The sequence below is a fragment of the Anomalospiza imberbis genome, chromosome 1 (genome assembly GCF_031753505.1).
Source record: "Anomalospiza imberbis isolate Cuckoo-Finch-1a 21T00152 chromosome 1, ASM3175350v1, whole genome shotgun sequence".
NCBI classification, from domain to species: domain Eukaryota; kingdom Metazoa; phylum Chordata; class Aves; order Passeriformes; family Viduidae; genus Anomalospiza; species Anomalospiza imberbis.
In genome coordinates, this window is record NC_089681.1 from 39,444,612 (window position 1) to 39,472,052 (window position 27,441).

Here is a 27,441-nt window from a genome sequence, read left to right on the forward strand (position 1 = left end):
AAGTTATCAGTGGCTCAGTGAATTTAACAGCAGAGCAAATACATTGGAATGGCTGAAATTCTAGATGGAGTGCAGAACTGCAGGAAAAGACCTCTTCATGTTTTCCTTACTAAATCAAAAAATTAATATTTAGTGTCAACACAACCATTTTATTTTATTACCTATTGGACTAATTTGATGATTGAATACCATTAATTTGAACTCTTAATTTACATTAATTGTGATATTAATTTGATCACTCCTTTATTCCAGCTTTAATTGGATTGGTAAAGTTATACCATCATGCCTGAATAAAATGAGTTTGTTACACTTATTAAATGAAATATATTAAAAATACATGCAGTTAGGAGATGACTGAAAAACACAGACTAAAGTAAGAAACATGCAGATCCCTGTGTCTGTCATTAAAATAAATATTTTAAGTTCACAAAATGTGAAAATTTATCCTAAAATTTCTTGCTGCTAGTTCTTGCAAATGGTTATACTTATAGTAATGCATGATTGTTGAGGTTTAACCCCAGGCAGGATCCAAGCCCCAAAGAGCTGCTTGCTCACCCCCTCACCAGCAAGATCAAGGTGAGAATGAGAATGGTAAAAGCTAGAAAATTTGTGTATTGAGATAAAGTTTAATAGAGAAAGCAACAGCCATGCACAGAACCAGAGCAAAACAAGGAATGAATTCAATGCTTCCCGTGGGCAGGCAGGTGTTCAGCCATCTCCAGGAGAGCAGGGCCCCAGAACTTGCAGTGGTTATTTAGGAAGACAAATGTCATCACTCCAAATGTCCCCACCTTCTGTACTGAACATGATGCCACATGGTCTGGAATGTCCCTTTGGTCATTTGGGGTCACCTGTCCTGGCTGTGATTCCTCCCACCCTCCCATGCACCCCCAGCCTCCTCACCAGCACAGCAGCACAAAAAGCAGAAAAGGCCTTGGCTCTGTGCAAGCCCTGCTCAGTGATAACAAAAACATCTCAGTATTATCAGCCCTGTGTTCAGCACAAATCCAAAACAGAGCCTCATACCAGTCACTGTGAAGAAAATTAATTCTACCCCAACTGAAACAAGCACAATTGTTTTATGGGAAACACATGAGAAAGCTCTTGTCAGATACTTGTTAGAATAATTTCTTGTTAAGAGAAAAGAGTTTTCCTGAGAATGACTAATTTAGTGGCATGATCATCAGCATCTCCAAAAAAATCTGTCATCAGTGATCCATTCTTGGAAGGGAGAGTTAAGAATATAGGAAAATTGCAGACAATATTCTGCTGGCTTCTAGACTTGTGCTGTCCCCAGAAGAATAGCTGGGTCTGACTTGCACCAAATTTGATGGTTAACAAACTTTTAGTAGTTATTAACTTAGTGACTTAATAAATCAGGGACAGCATGTCCTATGGGTTATCTATGACCTGGAGGATCCAGCCACAGATAAAAGCAAGTATAGTTAAGACACAAAAGGTTTTCCAATTCCTTTTTCCTATGAAAATAAGTATATTTTGATGGAATAAACATTTGTGAAAACTTTGATGTTTGTTTTGTGTTAGACATAGTACTTTATCACTTGTCAATGTGCCATTTTAACAAGCTCACTTTAGAGAATGTAAAATCTCAGAAATCCATGGTCAAATCAGCAGACTATTGAAACATCTAATAAATTGAAAGTTAAGGAACTATTAAATAGACTAGAAATTGTGTCATCTGGGGTAAACTCACCTTGCAGACAAGATTACATTTTATCTTTATGTGTATATTTGAAAATCTGCACAGTGTAATGAGCTTTATTTTAGTCAAGAGACCAAAAAAGAACAGAGAAAGAGCAGCAACTATAATTGTTAGAACTAAAAACAATTGGCTAGAGATAATGTATTTGCTACATTTAATTCACTTTTCTCCTCTCAAGCTGTCTGCAAACAGAGAGATTATGACATATATTTTATTCTAATTTTATGAAATTCAATTATTATTAATAATTTAGCTAATATTTTTGTACATTCATCTGAGACCATGGATTAGGCATAAAATTTTCTAAATATTCAAGTTGTTGACAGGTCTTGTATGTCACATGATATTCTATCTTTTATTTGACTTACAAATGGGGACGTTCTAAATTACTGGAGGGTTAATTCTTCTGCAAAAAGAGAAGAGATAGGAAGAAAACACACAGAAGATAAGCCAACCTATAGAATATAAAATTTATCTTTATAATTTTCCCCTAGGGAAAAAAATGTTTTTAGTTACTACTAGCAAATTAGGTTTGAACTGAGAAGTCACCTTAAATATTGATAATAATATGTATTGTCTAATTCAGCAGAGCTTATATTGAATTTCCTCAGAATAGCATTAAAGCAGTTTGTATGTATGTACAGCCTACTAAATTTTCTTAATTAACATTGCCTGGAGAAAGAAAGATATTCTCCCAGTCTGAGCAGCTAAGATTGACAATGGTGGAGCCATACATCCTCCATGACCCAGAAGAGTTGCCCTAGCAAAACCAGAATTGGTACTTTTTGTACATCTTGGCTAAGAAAATAAGGACTAAAAAAAATCCTTTATAGGAATAACTCCAGCAATCCTTTCAGAATACTTAAAATTTGTGTTTTTTTCTTAACTACTTTTCAGACTTCCTTCAAGTGTTTCTTTCTTTTCCAGGGACCCATATTTTGAGCCTTTCCTTTGAATCTATGACCCAGTTTATTATGACTTTATTCAGTACTCTTCTGTGACAGTGCTGGCAACATATCACTGTCTGCAGCAGATGCAATAGCTCTTGTAACAGAAGAAGCATTTGAACAGTCACTGTGCAATATTTACCTTTATAAATGCCAATCATTTTACAGGCTTGGTATTGAGACTTGATGGTTGGTTAATGATGATATTCCCAGAAGAACTGAAAATGGCAAGTCAAGACACACCATATGCTTCATTTCATCAACCTGTATGCACAAGTGATTTCCCATACTGCTAATGTTAGTATCATTTTAATAGGCTTTTATTGGAAAAGGAGTCAGAGTGTCTAGATAAAGGACCTTTTCTATTAAGCTTAGTGAACCTGTTGATTTGCTGCCTGATTATTTTGATCTCACTTGTTAATCTGGAGAAACTGAAAACAAAGGAGTTTTAACAGAGGAAAGCGAAATAAAGGCCCCCTGTAACACTGAGCCCAATCAGAAACAGTGTGTAAACAATCCTGAAAAAGGAGAAAAAAGAGAAAAATTACTTTTTCCCCTTCAGACTGCGGTCCTGTGGGCTCTTCCAGTTGTGCTGGACAGAACCTCTCCACCCTGTCCCAAATGCTTGTCACATCACTACCTTCTCTTAAATGGAATTTATCACCTTTTTAGTGTCACCACAAAATCAGCTCCAGCAAAATTTTATCAAGATAGACCGAGTGAAAAAGCCCAAATCACTAATGATATGAACTGCTTAAACTAAATAAACATTTGGACAGAGCAAATGTATGCCACTGTGCCAGCTGACTTCAGAGGTGGAAATATTAGGTGGTAAGCAGCAGTGATGACAAGCAGTACTGTCTTGGCTCAGCTCAGTGGAAGGATGGACAGTGCCTCTGACTTTGCCCTCACTGCCTTGTAGTCTTCTGTATGCTTCTATAAAAATGCTTCTTTAAAAACAGGGGTTTTCATGCATCTGAAAAAGCCAACCCTGAATTTTCTTCTAGACTCACATTTCTGCAAGCATGCTTTTGTATTATGTTAAATTCTCAGCTATAAATTCATTCAAAACTTTTATCTTTGCATGAAAAAAGTAATGTAGATTATAATGAATGTATCATTAGAGGTTTCTGATAACCTACATTTATCATAGTTTATCAGTCTTCAACAAAATTGATGAAGAATCAGTGAGTGAATAGGGGTAGTTAAAAACCCCAAATATATTTGCCCTGCACTGATCTTATATTAGTAATCTTAGTATAACTGGAAAGAAATCTTTTTGAAACAAGATTTATATGCACAAAAGAGCAACAGGAGTAAGAAAGAATAGAGGCATCTTATAATGATCAGTAGTTATGAACATTCTGCTAACTAGGTAAAGACATTTCAATGAGACTTTAAAATGTATTTAATAAAATGCAAAAGGAGTGCTACATAGATCAGTATCATCAGCCACATCCAAAGCTGTAATCATACATTATATCAAACAATAGAGATTTAAAAATCAAACAAAAAGAGCAACAAAACACAAACAAACATAAGACAGCCATCACTTTGGACAGATTCAATCCTGTCTGATGCAGCCTGATTGTTGGATTGATTTAATAACAGTCCAAGTTTGAGATCTGGTTTAACAGGCAAAGAAAATAGGATGAATATAATTTTGTTCAACTTCAGAAATGCATATCATTGTATGATATTTTGATTAAGACACTATAATCAAATATAATAATGGGATAATAAAATGTCTAACTTGTATGTCTCCAAGTGCAGCTGTAAAAAAATAATATTTTCAAGCACATCTCATTGCAGTGAGGCCAGTTAATAAGCTTATGCTCTTTAGTATTTCCATTATTTATCTGGAAGAAAACAAGATTTCAGAGATTATGCAAATACAGTCTCCAGTTATGACACTTGAAGAAGCAGGGTGCTAAATTGAAGAGTGCTCTGAAAAGATTTGTGAGAGTTAATAAATCACTGGAAAGCCTTCCTTTCAGTAATTCAAGCAGAATAATCTATTTAACTTGTCAAAGGCATATTGATTTTCTTATTGTCATAAATACTGTCAAAAGCAGTAGAAATTTGGTGTAAGAGAGCTATCCAAACTAACAGTCAAAAGTGTGAAAAAGTTCAATTCCAAGAAGTTAATGTTTGACAAATTTAGACAGAGATCAGCGTGAATCTCTAATATTTAAAAGAAAAAACAAGTTTCCTTAAGCTTTGAAACAACTTTCCAGCTAGATTTAAACTTCATCACTGGTAGCCATTCATTTGGAGTTAGATATATTTTCTAAATAATTTAACTTGAACTGAATTTAATTTAGTTTTTGCTGCATTGAGGAAAATGATTGAATGTTTTATTTCCTGAAAAATGCACACTTGTATTAACCATAACTATTTTAAGATTTTTATAAATAAAGCTAATAAATTTAACTGCATTTTATTTTAAAATTACCTTGTTTATCAAAACCCTGAAATGAACAGGGCATAAAATTCACTTTCCCAACTTGGCCTATCTAAAATACGTCTATATAATAAGAAAATTTTCTTCAAAGAAAGCAGCAGGCACTCTCTGAGGTTAACCAATTTCATTTTAAGATAAATGTCCAAATGAAGAGAGAAGGTAACGATCACTCCCTTTCTGCAGCAGATGCTTAAGTCATCATGTTAGAACAAATGTGTACAATACAGGCAAGTAAAACTAAGGGAGATGCATTTCAGCTTTAGAAATGTCACTTACATAATTTATTTTTAAGATCTAGGTAGACAGAAGAAGTACTCTCCTCTTGCAGTTAATTTTAGCATTAATTAATTTTGCCCAGCAAAATTTTTAATTTTTTGCAGCAAAGTTTCACATGTTTTCTCACCTTTCAAGAATATGTCAGGAAACCGAAATTAATTATTCACACAGCTCTAAACATTGGCCAGTGCTGTATAGACGAGCTGGGTGATTGCAATGGGATGTTCTGATTCTGTCCCTTATAAATCTCTCACTGACTGTAACCACTGACTGGGAAATGCCACCCTGGAGGTATCAATGAGAACTGCACATGACTCAGGTATTTGCCACTGTCTCCTAGGACTTTATAAAGCTTTAGTTATGTTCCTTCTTTCTGCATTTCTCCTAGCTGACAACCTTCACCAGCCTTTCCTTCACTACGATGGTATTCCGTATTTTCCTAGTTCCCATCTGATTAATCCTTCTGCTCAATGGATTTAAACATGGTGTAACCAAAAGCAGCAGTCAAGTGGCCATGGTAAGCCACTCCGGTGCTGGCACAATCAGCAGCTGAACACTGCAGTGTGGTACAAGGGGGAACTTCCCAAAGGAACCTCAGGGGTAGCAGAAGGAGCCCCCCTGAACCCGCAGCTCATGCCACAGCAGGTGACGACGCAGGGCCAGAACCAATGGTGGCCAAGCTCCCCCCATGTACAGAAGAAGCCCTGAGGGAGTGCAAGCAACCAGGCATGCCACAAAGAGAGCTGGCAAAGCCTGAGGGAAAGGTTGAGGTACTTACTGCCATCTTTGCCTCACTCTCTAATAGCAAGACCAGTTGATCTTCCAGCCCCCTGAGATGTGAAACAGAGACAGGGAGCAGAATGAAGCCCCTATAATCCAAGGGAAAAGGACCAGCAACCTGCTACAGCACAGAGACACACATATGGGACTGGATGGGATTCACCTAAGGCTACCAGGGGAGCTGGCAGAAATGCTCATCAAACCTCTTTCCATCATTTACAAGCAGTCCGGCTAACTGGACAGGTCCCAGTTGACAGGAAATTAGCAAATGTAACACCTCTCTACAAGAAGGGTCGGAAGGAGGATCCAGCGAACTGCAGGCCTGACCTACGTGCCAGGGAAGGTCATGGCGCAGATCACCTCGAGTACCATCACACAACACAAACAGGACAGTCAGGGAATCAGGCTCAACCATCATGGCTTTATGAAAGGCAGGTCCTGCTTGACCAACCTGATCTTCTACTATGACAGAGCAACCTCCTTAGCGAATGAAGGAAAGGCTGTGAAATTTGTTGAGCTGGACTTTAGGAAAGTCTTTGATACAATTTCCCACAGCATTGTCCTGGAGAAAATAGCTGCTCATGGCTTCAATGGGTGCACTCTTCTCTGGGTAAAATCTGACTGGATGGCCAGGCCCAGAGAGTGGTGGTGAATGGAGTTAAACCCAGCTGGTGCCTGGTCACTACTGGTGTTCCCCAGGGCTCAGCACTGGGGCCAGTCTTGTTTAATATCTTTATTAATGATTTGCAGGAGGGGATCAAGGACACCCTTGCAACACAGGTTGCAGATACCACCATGTTGGATGAGAATGTTGATCTGCTGGAGGGCAGAAAGGCTCTGCAAAGGGATCTGGATAGGCTGGATCAAAGGGCCAAGGCCGACTGCATGAGGTACAGCAAGACCAAGTGCTAGGTATTGCACTTGGGTCTCAAAACCCCATGCAATGCTACAGGACTGGGCAAGAGTGGCTGGAAAACTGCCTGGTGGAAAAGGACCTGAAGGCTCTGATTGACAGCTACTGAACATGAGATGTGCCCAGGTGGCCAAGGCAGCCAAAGGCATCCTGGCATGTATCAGAAATAGGGTGGCCAGCAGGACCAGGGCAGTGATTGTCCCCCTGTACTCAGCACTGATGAGGCCACACCTTGAATTCTGTGCTCAGATTTGGGCCCCTGTCTACCAGAAAGACATTGAGGTGCTGGAGCAAGTCCCCCCAGAGAACGGCAACCAAGCTGGTGAAGGGTCTGGAGCAGAAATCCTGTAAGGAGCAGCTGATAGAACTGGGGGTGTTTAGCCTGGAGAAAAGGAGGCTCAGGGAGACCTGATTGCTTTCTATAACTGCCTGAAAGGAAGGAGGCTGGGGGGAAGGTTGGCTGAAACCAGGCTGGGGTTGGTCTCTTCTCCCAGGTAACAAGCCACAGCATAAGAGGAAACTACTTTGAGTTGCACCTGGGGAGGTTTAGATTGGATATTTGGAAAAATTTCTTCAGTGAAATTATTGTCAAGAATTGGAACAGGCTGCTCAGGGAAACATGGAGTCAGGGACATTGTTCAGTGGTGGACTTAGCAGTGCTGCGTCAATGGCTGGACTTGATCTTAAAGGTCTCTTCCAGCCTCAACAATTCTATGATTCTATGATGACCAGATTGATGCAGTGTTCATTTCTGTATAACAGTAACTTGGCCAACAGCCTGCCACTGTGATTGGATCAATGACATTTGGCACCTATTTAATCATTATGTCAGGCATGCTTTCCACAAGAGAAGGTTTATCTGCAGTCACAAAACAGCAGCACTGTCAGTGTAGTGGGATGTGGACATCACTGGCTTCCTACTTGTGACCTCAGGACACTGCCCCACATTCTGATTCTTCATAGTGTATCCTGGCACACACGGGCTTTTTGCCAAAGTTGTTTTTTTTTTTTTTTAATTGTCAGTGCTAAATCTGTGAGTACTGAAACTGAGCACCAACAGTCACCTCTCACTGAAAATTTTTGTATGTGCTGCAGTTACCATGGCACCAACCTGAGCAGTTGATGTCTAAATATAGGGCAGGATAAAGAATGTATCTTTTCAAATACTAATAGAATGAAGCAAAAATTGTTAGAGAATTTAGTGCTTCTATAAAGTGGAGTACTTAAAATACTGGCCAATTTCATAAAGCCTAGATTAAAATACTTAAATATCAGTCATAACATATTCAGTGTACTTTATTGTTTTTGATGGAACTGATCTGAAAAAAAAACCACAGTCTCAAAGAGGAAGTTTTTGTATAACTCACAGCCGTATGACAGAGCATACAGCAAGTCTATCAAAGGCTATATAAAGAAGAATCAAGAATTATTTGCTGAAGAAACCCTCCGTGTCAGAAGCAACATGGAGATACTGAAAGGATTTTACACAATTGGGCCCTGGTTTTCACAGAATGTCTGCACTGAATATACTTGATTCAAGAAAATGCTCATAAGCAGGTAACATCTATCAGGCTTAAACTGACTCATGAAGCATGAATAAATACTATTAGGATGTTATAAAACCTGCCTTGCATGAAGATGTGTGCTGAGATTGCGTAGCCTGTCCTCACAGCTTTTAGGAGAACGTCAAACAAGGCATCAATATCATAGCAATTTGAAAGACTATGGTTCTAACAGGACAAGTCCTCACACTATTTGTATGAGTAGATCACCAGAAGCTCAACTCTCAACAGTGACAGCACTGCCCTCTCAGGGGTGAGCTACAGGGCCTTACTGGTGAATTAATAATATCATGCACATTACTTTACCTACAAGTTCTCTGATGGTCTCACAGGTGTAAAGACTTTGGAAAGGCACAAAGCAATTTTTCAGATATAAGATGCTAATTCACTCTTTTCCTATCATGCAACTTAGCTCATGAAAATAAAAACATGTTAAATGAGAGAAGAATATCTCCAATCCACTGCAAACTTTGCTGAATATTTAAATATTTCTATGTATTTCTGCATAGCTAAACCGTTGCTTGTAACAGCCCTGACATTCTGTGAGACTAACACCATATTTTGATGTGATTTCAAACAGAAACACTGTTCCAGTTCACTAGCTGTTACAGTATAGTCAGGGGAAAAATTATTGCAAGGAAAAGCACATTTTAAAATGTCAGAACAACTGTTAAGATTCTGAATGCAAATTCTGCCTGTTATACTCCAAATCCCCTAAACCACCAAGTGCAGAATCTCTGACTGCAGGGGTGCTTGGAACAATATGTGATTGGGCTGGTGAAGAAAGAGACATTCTACACTTAAGAGTCCTTTTGGAGATTACTTTTAAAAGAAAGAAAACATTGGGAAATTTCTAAAACATATAATGAAAAAATACTGCTACATAGGCAGAAGCCTTTCTTGCAAAATAATTTTATACTTTTCAATTAACCAAATACCTTTATTTTCACTGAGCAACAAATGAATCAAGACTTTTCTGTGTTTCTCTATTATTTATCTACGAGCGTTTCTTTTTAGAGCCTTAAAATCCTCCAGTGCTGATATCTACATTTAGAAATATAAGGACACTGTGTTATATTCACACACTGCTCCTATAAAATGTCAAATAAATAATGAAGAGATGGCTACATGCCAGATCTGCATCTTACTCTGTAAGAGAGAAAAATTCTGAGCTAAACTGAAGTATATGCTAATACTATAAAAGTACCCTTCAGGTTATAAATTTTTGTGGTTCACTTCTACTTTCTTAGTCAACATTTCTAGATGTGCGTCCCTGGTCCCTCTTCATTGAAAACTACCAGTCTAAAAATCAGATTACTCATTTGTGGGACTATGATTTAAGGAGGAATCTAGTAAAACTTATATTAAACTAACTTTACTTCATGAGGACAAAAGGGCTGCAGCTCTAAAATTCAGTTACATCAGCTTATCAGTAAACCATAACCTGAACTTCAGCATTTGTCTTCAGGGAAGACAAATGTGACTTTACCAAAACTGAGTAGCCTTATCCCCAGTATTTAATCCCTTAAAAATAAAGATTTAAACTCTCCAACTTTTCTTATGAATAAGTATTTCAAGTAGCTGAAATCCAGAAATATAATACCCAATTTCAATTCCCACTGAATTGACGAGGCTAGGGGTAGCTGGGAGCTGAGCTCCTTCCAATCACACATACCATGTCTCTGCTTTAACTATCAGTCTAGGCTGATTTGAAAGCTTGCATCCTTGAAGAAACTCTCATTTTCTTGGCAGCCAACACCAACAGAAGAAAATCACTTACTAGTTGCAAGACACTGGTGGATTTTTTTCTAAACTTCAACTATTCCAACACAAGTTTTCTGTAACAGATGTTTGTTTTAGAGTCTTTTAAAAACTGTTTCAATCCTCAAATTTGTTTTCAAAAAGGAGCCAGAGTAAATACAAGCAATTTGTTTATTCCATGTTCAAAATACCTTGTGATCTTTTCAGCGGAAAATTTCACTCCCCCTGTCCAGAGCTTCCAACGGGAACATTCAGTACCTAAATTCCCTCCAATTTCTGCTTATACTGACAATGCATCAAGGAAATTCACCTCTGGCAGCAGTATTGGACTTTGACTGGTCTATGTCTATGAGCTGCAAGACTCACTCCTGCACAGTGAATGAAAGACCCTCCTGGTACACCAAAGAAAACTATGGAGGGTAGTTCGGACAGTCTGGAGAGAGACCAAGAGTCTGACTGAGGGGCAGGCAGCAGAAATCAGGGAAAGGTGGCATAGTCTGAAGAGTGGCATGGGCAGAAAAGAGGTACTAAAATTTGAATGTAAAATTGAATATAAAAGCACTTGATATGGTCACTTTATTAGCTGTCACTGTTGCTAACATAAGCTGCATAAGGATTGGTATTTCCCACATAAGATTGAGATATTGATAGACACACACTTAATCACAGGGTGTTGTGAACTGGACTTTGTAGACTTCCTTATTCCCACCAAATCCACAGTAACTGGACTGGTTCTGAAAGTGAAAAATACCTTGCAGAACTTATAAGTATACCTTTCCTTTTGTGAAATTTTCATCTCCTTTTCTAATTAACTTTCTTCTGCCAGTATCTCCCAAGGAGCCCTGCAGCATGACATACACATCTGCATCTGTTCCTGACCCAGGGATAGCTCCAGTGGTGATGTAGAGAACATAGATTTTCACTGTGGGGTAAAAGAGAGCAAAGGTTTACCAAACCTAAATCAGTTAAAACATATGTTATTTAATAAACTACTTCTATTACGTTTTCAATTTTCATTCTATCTCGAGTGATCAGGGGACCAAAATATAGTGTAATGATTAGAAAAGCACATAGATGCATTGTAATTAGAATTTAAGAGCAGCTATTATAAAGAATAATAAACTAAGTAATTTGAGTGGGCCTGAAACACAGGCAGAAGAAAAAAAATTAAAAATAAACACATAACAAGTTGGTATAAAAGCATGTAAATAATACTCTTATCACCACTTGCATGCATTTAAATGCATGAAACTCCAATGAAAAAGTTTCTAGGCTACAGATGATACTAAATCACTCGATTAGAACATCTATGCTTAGAGCCTCATGGAGTTCAAACAAAGCTGGACTCTGTCAGGAGGAAAGCAACTTTTGTATTTCCTCTGGATCATGGTCCAGTCAGTGGCTGTTCACTCTGCACTGCACCAGTTGGAGTTACTGGCCTCAGGAGAGGTGATTACATGTGAGAGAACACACAGTGTGAACACACAACCCTTCAGCTGAGCACTTCTTGAAAGGCTGCTTATGTAAAATTCCTCTTTGTACTCCCAGAGAAATGCATAACACAATGGTGATATGGCCCCTAAAATAAGAAAGAGATCACATCCCCAAAGCATCCAATTGAAAAGCAAAAAAAAAAAAAACAATGTGGGGAGATGTAAAGAAAAAGTACCTGTCCTCATGTTAAATACTCCTCAGAAGAAGGTTCAGCATTTTAAAAGGTTTAAATATCTGTGTTCTTCCAGAAAGAAATAAATCTAAGAAGTATTTAAAAGCAAAGAACTTTACCAGTGAATTTCCCATCAATACTTTCTCAAATTCACATTCAAGGAGCTTCTGCCTAAGTGCTTTGTTTGACACTAACTTTGACAGCACAGCAAAAGAGGCAGGAGTATAGAGATTGCTTCTGTGCTTGATCTAAACCCTTAACTTCTGGAGTAGCCTAGGATATTTTTGTGGTAGAATATTCATTTCGGATAAGAATTCTTCCATTCTTCTCTAACTTTGGTCATAGAACCTTGTAAAACCACAGAACAAACTAAACATATCCAGTCTTGAGGGGACCAAGGCACAACTTTGACAGAGTTGGATGACATGCAACTGCTGGGTCACAGAAAAAGAATGTCTGCAATTCTACCCAAAGAGCAAGAGATCTGTTTGGGCTGGGGGGGCGGGGGGGCATGGATCTCCTTCTTGCTTGAAATTACAGTACAAGAGTTTCTCCTCTGTAGTTCCCTTGCTCAGTCTGTGAGGGAACCCAATCGTATCACTGAGTAAAAGCTAAACTCTGAGTACTGTTCAAAACCCTTTTAATAGTTTCAGTGCCATATGCTTGCTCTTTTATGTGTCACAAAGTGATACCAATCACACTTGAGTGCGCAATGCTCAGTTTTAGGATCTAAGATTCTGGTTTTAAACATTGGACTGGACTGGACCTAGCCATGCATCGTCAGACAGAAATTAACAGAAAATATCTGCAAAATCCTTTGCAGATACTGCTCTGAAAATTGGACATCATCACTGACCAAATCTCTCCCAGTGTTTCCAATTTATGACAAACCTGCTGGAAAAGGAGACCCAGCTGTGAGAACTGGAAGTTCAGTCACTCTTCCTCCTTCTTCATCGGCAAAGTTATGACAAAATGGGAATTCTAGAACATTTTTAGTTTCTCTGTGTTGAAGCTTTACCTTAGCAAAGAAATAAAAAGAAATAACTTCAGCATCTGTTGTGCTCTAATGCAAATTATAGCTACAGACAAACTATTAAACAGCTATGACACATAATTTCAAAATTTTAAAATAAGACAAAACAATTTTTTCTAAAGTGTTTTTGAAAACAGCCTTTTAAATGAGAAGGAATAAATATCTTTCCCAATTAAAGGTAATTAAAATGTTGTCAACATTATTGCTGCAGAGACTGCAGTGAAGGAAAAAAAATATTTGAAATTGTTCAAAAAGTTTCCTTTCTGTAACCTATTCATCCAGCATATGGAAGAAAAAGAAGTGTTGATATGGGCACATTTCAGCTTGTGAGAAATGTCAACATGCCACAATATTTTTCAGTGTAGAATGTTTTCTTATTCTAAGTAACAGGAGAAAGAAAAAGGAATGTTTCTGGGAAAAACTGAAATACAGAAATTAAGAATGCTTTCTGACATATATATATATCAATACATATATATCTCTTGAATATATAGAGTTTGATACTAATTTTAATCTTTATGTAATTCTGTGTCTAAACTAAGCACCTGAGCTAAGAAGCTTCTTCTTTCTATAAGAAAACATGTTTTAATAATGAGATCTCTTACACTATGATACTACCAGATACACTGAGATAAATTCCCATTTTCTAAACTATTTAAACCTAGAACAGATAACATATTTGAAAATACTTTGTAGGAAGTAACCATGCTTTAAAAAGGGCACATATAATTTACTCATTTCAATTCTTCATGACCTAAAGTCACTAAAATGTCCAAACCTTTAAGCTAGTAAGCAAAACCAACTTTGGTTAGGAACTGTCACTGGGAGATGGTAGCATTATTTTATTTTCAAAAGACTCAGTATTTTCATTATGACAGACACACTGAAAAGAGTTTTTTAAATGCACTGTAAAGAATAATGTTAGCACAATTTTCCTTTCATAATAATATCTACATTCCTGAACAGTTTATTGAAACTCAGATTTCATTTACTGTGTTTTATTTCTTCAAGAAGTGAAAGATGCAAGAATGAAGATACTAGCTATTACATGCTGTAGAAATAAGGCATACCTTAATTAATTTTGTTCTAGGCATTATTTTCTAATTATTTCAATTTCCTCAAAAAATCAGGTTTATTATTTTGAGTTATGGCTATAACAATGAAGTCTGAATCTAAATATGGAATTCAACCAACTAAACCTGCATTTACTTTTGATAGAATGCAGAAATCTCAGACTTTCTGGAGGTGCAATCTTGTAAAATCAAAACAAAATAGCATAGAAATGACCATGGTGATTCTAACCAGCAGTGTAAATACACTGCTAAGCTGTCTTTAATAACAGATATTATCCACAACCTCCTATACCAACCTAGTTATTTTACACAAGGATTCAGCCAGTCCTGCTATAAAAACTATGGAATAAGAGGAAATGTCTCCCTAAAACCTACATGATTGACATGTATCCCAAAGCAGGGAAATTTATAATTTCTTCTCTACCTCTTCCTACCTAAGGTAATTGTGCATCTTTTCCTTTATTTATATAAATGATGCTGATTTCTCTTAAACTGAGCTTTGAGTGATTATTTTGAGCTGATGAAGTAAAGCAGACTAATCGATGTCACTGTTTTCAACTGCCAGTTTCTGTTCTGAAATTTTTCCTGTGATTTACTGTCTTCTACAATACTCCAGAAGCAGTCTTAATTTTGATAGATTTGTTGCATGGCTATTTCATCTGGCTATGAAGATGAAATTAACAACCTGCCTACCATTTAAATGTCAGGGAGCACAGCTCAGTAATACCATGTATTGGAAAGGAAATTTTTTTTCTCCAGTTTTTAATAAGAATAAAATAGAAACATTAATGGACAAAAGCATGTCTGCAATTTTAAAGAAGATTAATCTTTCCTTTAGAATTGTTTTTATTTTTCCAGCATAAGAAGATGAAGATATTTTTTTCATATAGTGAAATGCCACAGCAATTTCAGTGTGATGTCAGGTTTTAGCTGGATATCAGAAGAAAGATTGTCACTTTTGCTATTCACTTCTTTTTTTCACATGCCAACTTAAAAGGCAGATAGTTTCATCAAAATGCATTTCTAGTGTCTGCCTTAATTATTCACCATGGATCACTGACTCTACAACATGTAACAGCCAGTCTGAAGTTATGTAAATACTGTAATGTATGCCAGTGAGTACAGTTCTGAAAAGACATCACTTGATATGCTACAGATGATGGCACATCTGTATATATGGCTCTCCAGAAATGGAACCAAGTTCATAACATTTTTGTTATCCATAGCTATCCTAGTGTTTTGAACAGTCTCTGAAGTTAGCACTCTACAACTGTTGCAGCTTCTGTAAATTAAAAAATTTAGCAATTTCAGACAGGACTGAAAACTGGAAGAAATAACAATAGAATATGGAAAGCAAAAAAAATATAATAGAGACACAATAAATAACTGCGTTAGATTTTAATTTTTACCTCACGGCAATGCCAAGTCTCTCCTTCTCCAGCTTCTTCGATTTCTAGGCGAACTTTGAATATAGTATTAAATTTCTTACTTAGTTCAATAGAAGTCTCATAAATCTGCTCTTTTTTAAGGGATCCTTTGGGGAATATGACTGAAGTACAAGTTCCTTTTTCACCACATATTGTTAGAGACATTTTAGGGTTCACGGAACTAGAAGAAATATCACTAGTTGTGACGTGGATATCCCAAGTCCCTGTTGAAATAAAACAGCAGAAAAAAATTAATGGATTTGCTGAATATCCAAAATAATACATCAATTTGTAGCAGGCTGAGGTACTGAGGGACTAGCAACCCATTGCCACTTTTGTACTGAGCTCATATACTGGCACATAGTAGGTTCACTCACTATTATCAATTTAGTGAAAAGTAAATTTGGACATCAGTGCATTCATATTGGTAGCTGATACTTTAGAGATGTGCCAGTCCAAGAGCAATGTGCAGATGAGATTGCCAGTTCAACATTAGAGACTTGTGAAGAGCCATGACAATCTGCTGATTTCTTCCCCTGCCCCTTATAAATATCTCCTTCTGATTTTAAATATTTTTTCACACTAGTCACCATTGAAAAGCAGCATATTTTTTACAAGATACTACTGGTTATCAGGTTTGCCTTTGGTTGGGGAATATTTTCATTTTAACTTTTTGGGGATTTTCTTAAATGAACATGTTAAAATATGCTCTATATATACTATAAGAATATGGTGGTGAGATCAACTGGTTCAGCGCTTGAAAAGGAATATTTTTATCATACCTCACCACAATTATCATGACAGCAAAGTACAAAACTTTATCCATTTCTTCTGTGAAGAAGTAATGTTTGCTGAGAGATTAAAAATAGTCCTCTATAGCATCACATAAATTTGTCTACTTCAGGGACTCAGGAAACACTCCAGGAGAATTTTCACTAGGTCTCTTTGAAGCATTTAGTCACTTAAGCACTAGAGATGAATTGACAGATCCCTGAAGTCTCAGAATGTCAGGTGGGCTCCTAAGTAACTTCTGCAACTTTATATGGAACAGATATTTGGTTAAAACTTCAATCAACAAGACAGTTTTGAAGATCAGGAACTCCATCAAAAAAATCTCACAGATTTAGCTAGATTTAATATTTTAATTGATGTTAATAGAATATATGGAAAATTCAGGGTTATCAAAGTCATAGTTTCAATTTTAAAAAATTGTGAAAATCAGAATTTTTGGTCACCTGGGCTACTGCAGAATTGAGCAGAATTTTTTTAATAACATGACTTAGCTCTGTTTATGTAAAGTGAGACAAAGCATGGATCTGATAATATCAAATAGCTATTTTGTAAAACAGGTTGTTTTACTTTGAGTAGTGGAATCAGAGACTCCTGGAATTTATGTCCACAAACTCCAGCTTCCTACCTCAGCTTCAGAATGTTCAGTCACCTCAGCTTCCTAACCACAACAGGAAAGGCTCTGTCTCCTACTATAACTAATACGAATAAAGGTTTATTGCTTTAGTTCAGGTGAGGATCTGTACCATAAATCCAGCACTTGTTGACATAAAAATTTAGTACTCACCATCTGTAAAATCATCTAAAATAACTTCAGCATTACAACTTCATGAATAATCCTAAATCTATTTTCATGCCTATGAACACTAAATGTAAATGAAACCAATGATATCTGTGAAAAAATGGAAGTCAAATAAAAACTTATTGCATCTCATGTGATGTAATCTAGGATATTTTACCCCTTTAGTACTGAAATACTTGGCCTTAAACAATCAATATATAGCTGCCCAGGAATGGAAGGACTATGTCTGTTGGATAATACTGCACCATATGCTGCTATAACACATAAATTAAATTGTATAATTTCTGATAAATTTGTTAAAATTCCATTTAAAAGCAGTTTCCTTCCTTCTCCTTAGTTAAGTATAAAACAGTGTATTGGATTTGAGTGGCCACATTTTGGTAACAGGGGGCTTTCGGTGATGGCTTCTGTGAGAAGCCTTTAGAAGGTCCCCTCTGTGCAGCAGAGTCAATGTCTGCTTGCTCCAAGACAGACCCACTCCTGGCCAAGGCTGAGCCATCAGTGATGGTGAGAGCACCTCTGGGATAGGGTATCTAAGAAAGTGAGGCATAAAGACTTGACAATTGTAACTGGAGAAGAGTGAGAAAATGCAAGAGAAACAATTCTGCAGTTCCTCAGGTCAGTGCAGAAGGAGGATGAGCAGAGATTCCCCTGCAGACCATGGTGAGGACCATAATGAGGCAGCTGTGTCCCTATGGCCCATGGAGGTCCACAGTGGAGCAGAGATTCATCTACATCCCATGGGGGATCCCATGATGGAGCAGGTGGATGTCCAAAGAGGATGTGACCTCATGGGAGCCTGCACTGGAGCAGACTCCCAGCAGGACCTTATGGCCTCATGGAGAGAGCCTGTGCTGGAGCAGGTTTACTCCTGAAGGACTACACCCTATGGAAGGAGCCCATGCTGGAGCAGTTCAGGAAGAACTGCAGCCCATGCTGGAGTGGAAGAGGAAGAATAGAGGCAACATGATAAATTGACTGCAAGCTTCATTTCCTGTCCTGCTACACAACTGGATGGGAGGAGGTAGAGAAAATTGGGAGTAACCTTTAGCCCAGGAAGAAGGATGAAAGGTGATTATAGATTTAGGTTTAGTTCTCATTATCCTACTCTAATTAATCTAATTTCCCTAGTCAAGTTTGTTTGGTCCACGGCAGTAACTGCTGGGTGATCTGTCCGTGTCCTTATCTTGACTCATGAGCTTTTTGTTGTGTTTTTTTCTCTCCTGTCCAGCTGAAGAGAGGAAGGATGAACAGCCTTGATGGGCACCTGGGTCTAGCCAGGGTCAACCCAACACAGAGTACAATGCTAAAAATCTAATATTTCTTTGTTTCTTTCTCAGAAATCTTTTCATTCTCTTGGAAAGGCATTAGTAGACTGCTGAAACCCATTTATTTTTATGACAACTTTGCTAGCTTAAATAACTCTCTTCTCTCCTTGTTGTGTAAGCCACCATTAATTTGATAGATCACTACTGCATCCATTTTGAGCATTTCATTAGCTATTCTGAATCTGTCACTTTTTTCCAATACTCTTTCACAACAAAGAGCTGCCATTTTCTCAGTCATCATATCTTCTTTAGAACTATTCTAATTTGATCCAGTCCTTCTGGACAGAGGTGGCCACAATTACATACAGCATTGCTGGTGAAATATCACAGTTTCACTATAAAGCCAGTAATCCACTTTGATTTTCACTGATAATGCCTACATACACTGTGGGGTCACAGTAACCCCATAGCCATGTCACATTACTGCCTCAAAATTATCCTGTGATCTTATAACAAACCCAGGTATTTTTCATGGTCCTCTTGCTGATGAATTTGTGAAGCAGAAATTGTTACAAAACACGGCAGTACAGATCAAAACCAGTTTTTGGACCCTTAGGTACTACTTAGTTCCTAATTCTTAAAAAACCCCAAAACAATTGAAATTAGGACCACGTATCAGAATTGGGAGCTCAAATAGCTAGTTGAGTTTACACCTAATTGTATACAAGCTGCTTGCCACAGAATTCTGTTCAATTCCTGTCCTTCAGTTCTCAACCTTTGCATCTCCTGATAGCACTCCCAGCTTTGTAGCAACAAAAGATCTCATTAACATATTCATTGTCTCTTCTCCAGTTCTTTACAATTTTTCCTTTTACTACTACTTTTCACTTTCTTGTGATTACCTAATAATTTGCCATAAAGAAAATAAAATTCAATACAGGAATTTAGACAGATTCAATGTCATTACATTTGTCTTACTGCAAAATATTTCTGTCATATCTTATTGTTTTACAGTCTATCTTTAGTAAAGTCATGGTGCATTCCTTCTCACTTCCTATTTGCCCCTATTGTCTCAACTATTAATTTCTTCAAAAGGGTGCTACAATGATTTTCATGTGAACAATTACTAGGTATGATCACCTACATTATGCTTTCTATTCTTTAGGTGGAGGCATTATGTTTGCTGATGTTCAGTCTTCATAAAATTGTTTTAAATCCTTGCTATTAGATCTGCCACTGGACTAACAACTACCCTGATTTTCACTGCTTGAGTAAAGGGAACTAAAAGTTCAATTTGTGTTTCAGATTTTCTGATTTCCAGTAAGCTCATCCCATTAGTAACTGTGCTTTTTGCTTCCCTGGCCAACATTATGGTTCCTTAATGAGAAAAGAGACAAGGTATTCTATTTGTTTAGGGATTATACCTGTATGATCTTCAGTCTGCACTCTATTGTTCCTAAATAGCTACTCATCTTTGAAGGTTCTTTTAATGAGTAAAGGGTTGAAGAACCATTACTGTTTTTTACTTATTTTACAAAATCTGATCTAGCTTGAAATTTATTAAGTTCCATGGTATCCATCTGACCTCTAAGGTATATTGCTATTTCCTGATTTTTCTTTTATTTATCCATTCTTCCTAGGCTCTCTGCTTACTTGTCATATTACTTCTGGATTTATTATGCACCCAGACCAAAAATGATTTTCAGTAGATACAGAACTGAGTATTAATAAACATAGACACGAAATTATTATCAAATCTGTACTCAGATTCTGAGGACCATGTCTGTGTGTGGGAAACCAAGGAAGGAAATTGTTTTTACACAGCCATATTCAGACATTAATCAAGGTGCATAAACAAGGATGCAAGATTTCTCTTGCTTTTCCTATTATCAGTGAAGAAAGATGTGACAGATTTTGACCAGTCTTGGGCTTCTTCTCTGAATTACCCCCAGCAGACATTGGCCTTGCTCTATGGACTATGTAGGATACCTATGGAATCTACTTAATAGAGACCTAGAATACATGCAGTGGTGAAATACAGCTATTTTTTGTTCTGAAATTGTCACTACTCTAGCTGCTCATACTATGCTTATATTTCCACGATTTTCCGTTATTCTGTAATATCAGTAACATTATTTCTGTTTTCTTAGATGATATGAGATATTCACGAATGGACTAATTACAGATAGCTAAATATGAGGATATAATCTATTCGTTTTATCTGCTACTATATATAGTATAAAGTTTTCTGAACATAAAAGGAAATATGCAGGATCATGGAAGTTAATAGAGATTAAAATGGCTGATACAGAATGCAAATTCACACCTTCAGATTAGTTAAACTTTACATTGCTTGGTCTATCAGTTCTGATTCAGTTTTCATAAATGGACCCAAACCAGCATTTTACACCTCTTCAAGAAAGACACATGAGAGAGCTAAAAAATACAGTATCCTGGCAAAGCATGTGTTCAGTGTCTAAGTTGTTTCTGAATTTTGGTTTTTTGTTAATTAAACAATTTGAATAGAATATTGACTTCAGGTCAACTAACTGTTTGCAAGAGCTTGTGCCATTGATATAAGTAAAAAAGAAAACTGCAAATAAAAGCAAATGCTTTCTGCAAATATATGAACATAAGGGAAAATCGCATTCTGCTAAAAGAGTTTTTGTATCTCTTGTGATTCCATCACTGTTGCAGGAGCCTTCTGCTCTGGATTGAATGCCATATGGAACAACCTACTTCTTTCTGCTTCAGCTTTTTTCTAACCTCAACTAAAATCATAGTACCTTCATTGCCTCTGTCACTTAATATCTTCCTTATGGTCTAGTTTTTCTTCCCTGAGCATTTTAACTGTATTTACCATCTCAGGAAAGTGTTTGGAGAGACAACTGGTGTGAGAGAGGCAATTCACATTCAAGCTATACTGTTTCTGTAGTTTGGTTTTAGCCATAAAAATAACAACAAAAAAATTATGGATTACAATTAAAACCAAAGCTGGAAGGAGTTTTGAGGATCTTGGACCTTACCATAAATCTTTCCTGTCAATTCTCCATTCCTGACTTTTCCAAGAAGTTTCAATGTTCGTTCCATCTGTGCATCACCAACTCCACTGTCTAACCATTGCTGGCAAAGAAATACATATTGTTCTTCAGTCTTGCCTGATTCATGGATGACAACTTGGTCAAGATACCATCCAGCTCCATAACCCACATTATGGTGCTCAACAAGCACTTTGCTTAACTGTCCAAGGTCTACTGCTCTAATTTCAGAGATACAAACCTGAGAAGACAGAGGCAAAAAGAACAGCAAACTGATTAGACCATATATCTTATCTTCTGTCTTTGAGAAGTTTGCATTTAGGAAGACAAATTCCTTTCAATGCTGAAGTATCTTTCGCTGAGAATAAGGAAAGATGTTATAGGCTGACATTCATATTTGGAGAACCTGTTCAGAAACTATGTGGATCCTTGAATATATACATTTTTTCTTCATCATGATCACTGAAGTTCAGATTTTATTACAAAAAACATCCCCTTGTTTTGGGTTGAAACAAACCTCTGATCAAAAAACCTAGAGAAAGCTCATGAAAATTGAAGTTCAACTAATCTCTCATAAAAGAAACAAAGGGAGTTCTTCAAGTTACCAGGATAGCCCTGGTAACTTAAATTTCTGCTTAAATTTCTGTTAAAATGTTTTATTTTAAAACATTTTCAAGTATTTTACATTCTAAGATGCCCTATTATTCAAATAGGAAATGCTGTAATTTTCAACTCCGAACAGAAATACTGTGGATGACTGTGCTAACAAAGGAAGATACTGACATTAGAAACTATAACTAAGGCTGTACACGCATACAGGCAAGAATTGATGTGCTCTTCGGATGTAAATAGACATCTGTTTAAATATTGCTACGGCTACCAGTAAACAAAAGCTAAATGGCAGCTGCACTAGTGCATGTTGGGATGAATAAATTATGTGAGTGAGAGAATGAATGTGTTCTGTGCAAGATAATGTAAGTGGGTGGGTAGATACATGGCCATGTGTGTGGGTGACATTAAAAAAACCCCAGATGGATAGTAGAAACAGACGCTATAATTTTTATTTGTTGCCAACCAATTCGCCACCAGGCAGGAAAAAGGATGAGGACCAGAAAGCAAAGAAGGAAGAGATGATTTTTAGAACAAATTATGTCATCTTGTCCATTCTCCTGTCTGTGTCAGACTATTCTCCACAATGTGATCAGAAAAAGAAAACATCCAAGTTATTATTCCTATCACTGCCTTAGGACTTCCAGCATTCATACCTTGTTATATCCACAATATCCTCAAACAGTTACCATGGCAAGTTATACCCTTGCATGAAAGTATATGTAGCCCAAAATAAGATCTAGCTGGGAGGAACATCTTGCAAATAACTTTTTGGGAGTACTCATTGCTTTTTAATTTTATTCTTTGTAGTTCCAAGCCAAATATAATTTTCCTGTCAGTCTGCATGACCTTTGACTTAGAGAAAATATCCTGTATTGCTAACGCTCATGTTCCTTCACAGCTAACTCTAATTGAGAAAGGGACCTATCATTAGTTTCATTCTTTGTGATAATAATTAACATTCATTAGACAACAGTGGTCATAATCGCCCATTGTTATCAATGAATTCTCATAATAATACATTAAATTGCCTACTCCCTCAGCATTAGTAAGAATGTACTTTTGGTTGATGACATTACATTTCTTTTTTTCCCTTCAGTATAAAGACATTTGGAACTCTATTAAACACACTACTGGAAGTACAATTAATGAAAGCCAAAAGGATTTTATTTAAACTGTTTAGCAAACCCATTTTAATCTGTTTTCTTACACTTGGTTGAAAATTTTCTGTCTTCCTAGCTTTTCCTTATATTCATGTTCTTTATGAGTCAAGAGAGATTTTTTTTTTTTTTTTTTTTTTTTTTTTTTTTTTTGTATCTCAAGTTTCCTTAACTTTGTTTTCTTTGCTTGTACATTCCATATTTTTCGGGGATATTGCTGACATAATCTTGTCTCTCAAGACAGTTTGCCCCTTACATTCCTTCCTTTCACCTTCTAGTGTTAGAACCTCTCACTAAAACCCCATTCCAACGTTTTTATTTATGTACTTCGATGTAAAAGGAATGTAAGACTGGTAGTAGTATTTTAAATTGCAAATCCATCTAGTCCATCTAGAATAGTGTTGCCAACAGCTACCACTAACAGATTTCTATGGAAGAGTTGAAAAACAGGGCAAATATAGAGATGCTTCTTGAATATAAAGTCTCTCAGCCTTTTTCAATTTGTGGTTCAGAGATTTCTTGAGCCAGAGATTATGTCTTTGCATTTAACAGTCTCAGTGGAAAGTTGTATTCCATGACAATGTGCAATGGCTTTTTGCACCAATATGTCTTTACCATCTGCAACATCTTGTGCCAGAAAGAAAAATGTATTAATTACACATTGAGCAAAAAGCCACCTCCTTTTGTTTTGAATCTGCCACCTGTACATTACACTGAATGCTCTTGAGCTCTTTTATTTTAGAAAGAAATAGAAATGTTTATTTTCTCTATGCCATTTCATATTTTTTATCTCCCTCACCTTTCCTCTTATCATCATCTCTTTTCCAGACTAAACCATATATGTTTGCTTCACTGTTCTTTGTGTGGAAGATATTTCATACCACTTGACATTCTTCTTCCACTTTTTAATTTGAATCAACAAAACACAACATCTATTTTGCATCTATACTAGTGAACAACTTTGGAGGCATGACTGTGTTTTCTACCTTGAAGTGGCTGGATTTTTTGGGTTTGATTTTGGTTTTTTTTAATAATTTCTAATAATTTTTTTTGTTCTGTTTTCCTTTTGTTTTGCTTCTACTGAGATGACATCCTACTACTTTCATATTTCAGAGCCCATCATTTTGCATGCAAATTTAAGGGGTTATTCCTCCTCACAGCCACTGCTTTTCATTTAGCTACAAAGAATTTAATCTGCCATTTTATTATCCATTCACTGTGTATGAGGTTCTTCTACAGTCTCTGCCACCAGTTTTAATATTTATTACCTTAAATAGCTCAGTATGGTCAGAGAATTTTGCCATCCCACTGCTCAACTCTTTCCCAGGAACCTATCCAACAATGAAGAACGTGAACACACAAAATACCTAAGCTGAAGAACACTCATTGTCTGCAGCACAAAAACTGCTCCCTGAAAACAAAGGATCTGCTTGGGAAGACACTCAGCACTCTGCAGCTCAGCGTAGTGGCTGTGAATTCCTTATCACTAACAGCTGTACCACTGACTCTGTATTAACATCCAGTATGAAATGCCATATGAATTATTTCTTTTTAGACTTCTTTTCCAGATTATGTCACTGACCATGTGCCTTTACATTTTTGATTATCCCTTCTAGTTGTCCATAAACATTTGCCCTCAAAAATGCCAAAGATTAACCTGTATTTTTAATAATACTATCCAGACAATCCACATTATAAAGTTCTTCCTATATTGTTATAGCACAGTTTGGACTAAGACAGCAGGATTCTGAAAAAAATGGCATCTGAAAAAAAAGGAAGTATTATTGAAGAGTCAGAACAACATATAGAAACGACCAAGTAGGAAGATTAAAGAGACATCCTTCTTTGCAAAGAACAATGCAGCAATACAAGTGCACAGAGGGTAGAGGTCTATAAAGCAAGGGAGAAGCAAAGAGAAGGTGACATGGAAGAAAATATTCACCGTGTCTTCCAAAGGAAGATGTGGAATGAGATTCAAGTAGTACATGAAAGTTTACTCAGGTAGCAGATCAAGAGCAATTAAATTGACACAGGTCACTGTGGACACCTATCATGTCTATAGAAAAATTTATACAAATTCATGGAAGAAAAAGTATCAATGACTAGAGTATGACTCTGGAACAAAATGATGTGGCTGTTTTCTAAGTTTCTAAGCTCAAGAAGGAATAATAAATCTAGTGAAGGAAGAGTTAAGTGCAAGGCTAGGAAAGCAATGGAGCAGGTTGCCTAGGAAGGTTATGGCATCTCAGGCATGAGAGAGCATAAGAAACAGTATGAAAACATGCAGAGGATTCTGCTTCATTGTACAGGATGAATTGATCTAGTGCTCTCAGTTCAGGGTATGGGAGAACATGCTGTGTAGATATAATCATTAATATAGTAATAAGCAAAGGTTAACCAGAAAATCTCTCATAGGATTTATCTTGAGCAGGCAATTATGTTTACAACCAGGTTTACCTGTTTGCAATTTAACAGATTAATTAACATATAGTAGCTAATACATCTAAAATCTTTCAGCTCTATCTGGGTAGAATAGAAAAAAATTAAAGGAGCAGTCACAGAAAATAGCCCTGATATTTCTCTACTAGCTTCACAAATTAGGTGAAAATTAAGCCATAGAATTTAATATATAATTGGATTCAGTTCCAGATTCTAAGAACATTTACTGAGACTTTGTGGATATTAAACTTATTTGTACTCAAACTATTCTTAAACTGGAATCTCAATTCAAGTAAAATGCCTATACTTAGCAAGCAACACATTCTTTCCACAGGTTACCAGAGTGTAACATCCATGCTGGTATTTCAAAATTGGAAAGAAATATGGCATTAGAAAATAATAAAATTAAATAAATAAAAAAAAATGTAAGGAAAATTACTCAGTACTAACCTTCCCTCTTTCAAAATGTGAGTGCCCTAGTTTTCTTTTGCAGGAATCTCCCCACTCTCCGAATACTGTGATAAATACATCTGCATCTGTTCCTGATGCAGGCAGTGTTCCTGTATGGACATTGATGAAGTAAAGGACTTCTGCCATGAAAAATCAGTAACACAAGGCATTACCAAATGAGGTTATTAGCAATGTAATTATCAAACATTATAAACCAATATATTTTAGGTACAAGATTAATTTAAAGACCAAGGAATTAAGTTATAGGAATTGACATAAATTTTCTGAGTTTCATATAGATTGCTAGCTATCTCACAGCACACACTACAGCATTAGGGATGAAATGTCTTTTATGAATCAACGCAAAAATCCATGCTTGCATTACAGAAGGAGAAAATATCCTTCTTCTGGATTCTGGAATCACCTGAAAGACTCAGACTGATATTATCATGCTTTGTAAAAAAAAAAAAAAAAAAAAAAACAAAAAAAAAAAAAAAACAGGAGTTCTTGTAGGAATTATAGGCCTTAAATTGAGTTAGGATTTATCAAATCTAACATTTTACCAAGGAAAAACACAGACATAGATGATGAAAACCACTTTTCGTTCTGGATCGACTGAACTGTGTTTCAATCTCATACTTTGAGAATTATGGCCAACATGATTTAATATGTTCAGCAGATATGGCTCAGCTATTTATACAAATATGCATTGTTATTATTCTTCACAACAAAGGATGACTTGCCATGACTTTTGTCTGATGAGTTATACAGTACATATTCCTTGAGGCAGTATGACAGAGGATTTTTAATGGGTTCTGTGAAGAATTAAATGCTGTAACAGATTCTTAAGATATATTTCCATTTGCAGTCTAGCCTCCAGTTAGATACTACATGCAAAAAGTTTTAAATATTTTAACTAAGAATTCTGTTCATAGTGTAATGAATGAGAATTCTTTCCTATATATTTTATAAAATGTAATCTGAACAAAGGAAGATGTTATCATATTTTAAATACAAAAATGAAATATGGCTTTGGAGGCAGAAATGGGGCTTGAAGAAAACCTCAAAAAATCCTGCACTTTCTTTTTGTAATTCATGCCATTATGACTTTGCACCAGCCTTTTTTTAATCTGTGAATTAGTCCCTCATTAAATGTAAATCAGTAATTTTCTGAAAACTGCCATTCAAATATACTAACTGGTCTCTGTGCATTTTTCAGACTTTCAAATTGGTACTTAGTCTAGTGAAAACAATACATGTC

General features: G+C 36.5%; 1 protein-coding gene across 1 annotated transcript in view; it reads right to left on the minus strand.

Moving 5' to 3' along the window:
* Positions 1–27,441, minus strand: part of RP1 (RP1 axonemal microtubule associated) — a 194,967-nt gene that overhangs the window by 21,639 nt on the left and 145,887 nt on the right. Inside the window, exons 45-49 of the mRNA XM_068188719.1 lie at positions 26,181–26,320; positions 21,511–21,763; positions 15,608–15,849; positions 12,984–13,110; positions 11,200–11,348 (exon numbers count right to left, since the gene is read on the minus strand). Coding sequence (XP_068044820.1) covers positions 11,200–11,348; positions 12,984–13,110; positions 15,608–15,849; positions 21,511–21,763; positions 26,181–26,320 — 911 coding nt within the window. The remainder of the gene's footprint in view (positions 1–11,199; positions 11,349–12,983; positions 13,111–15,607; positions 15,850–21,510; positions 21,764–26,180; positions 26,321–27,441) is intronic.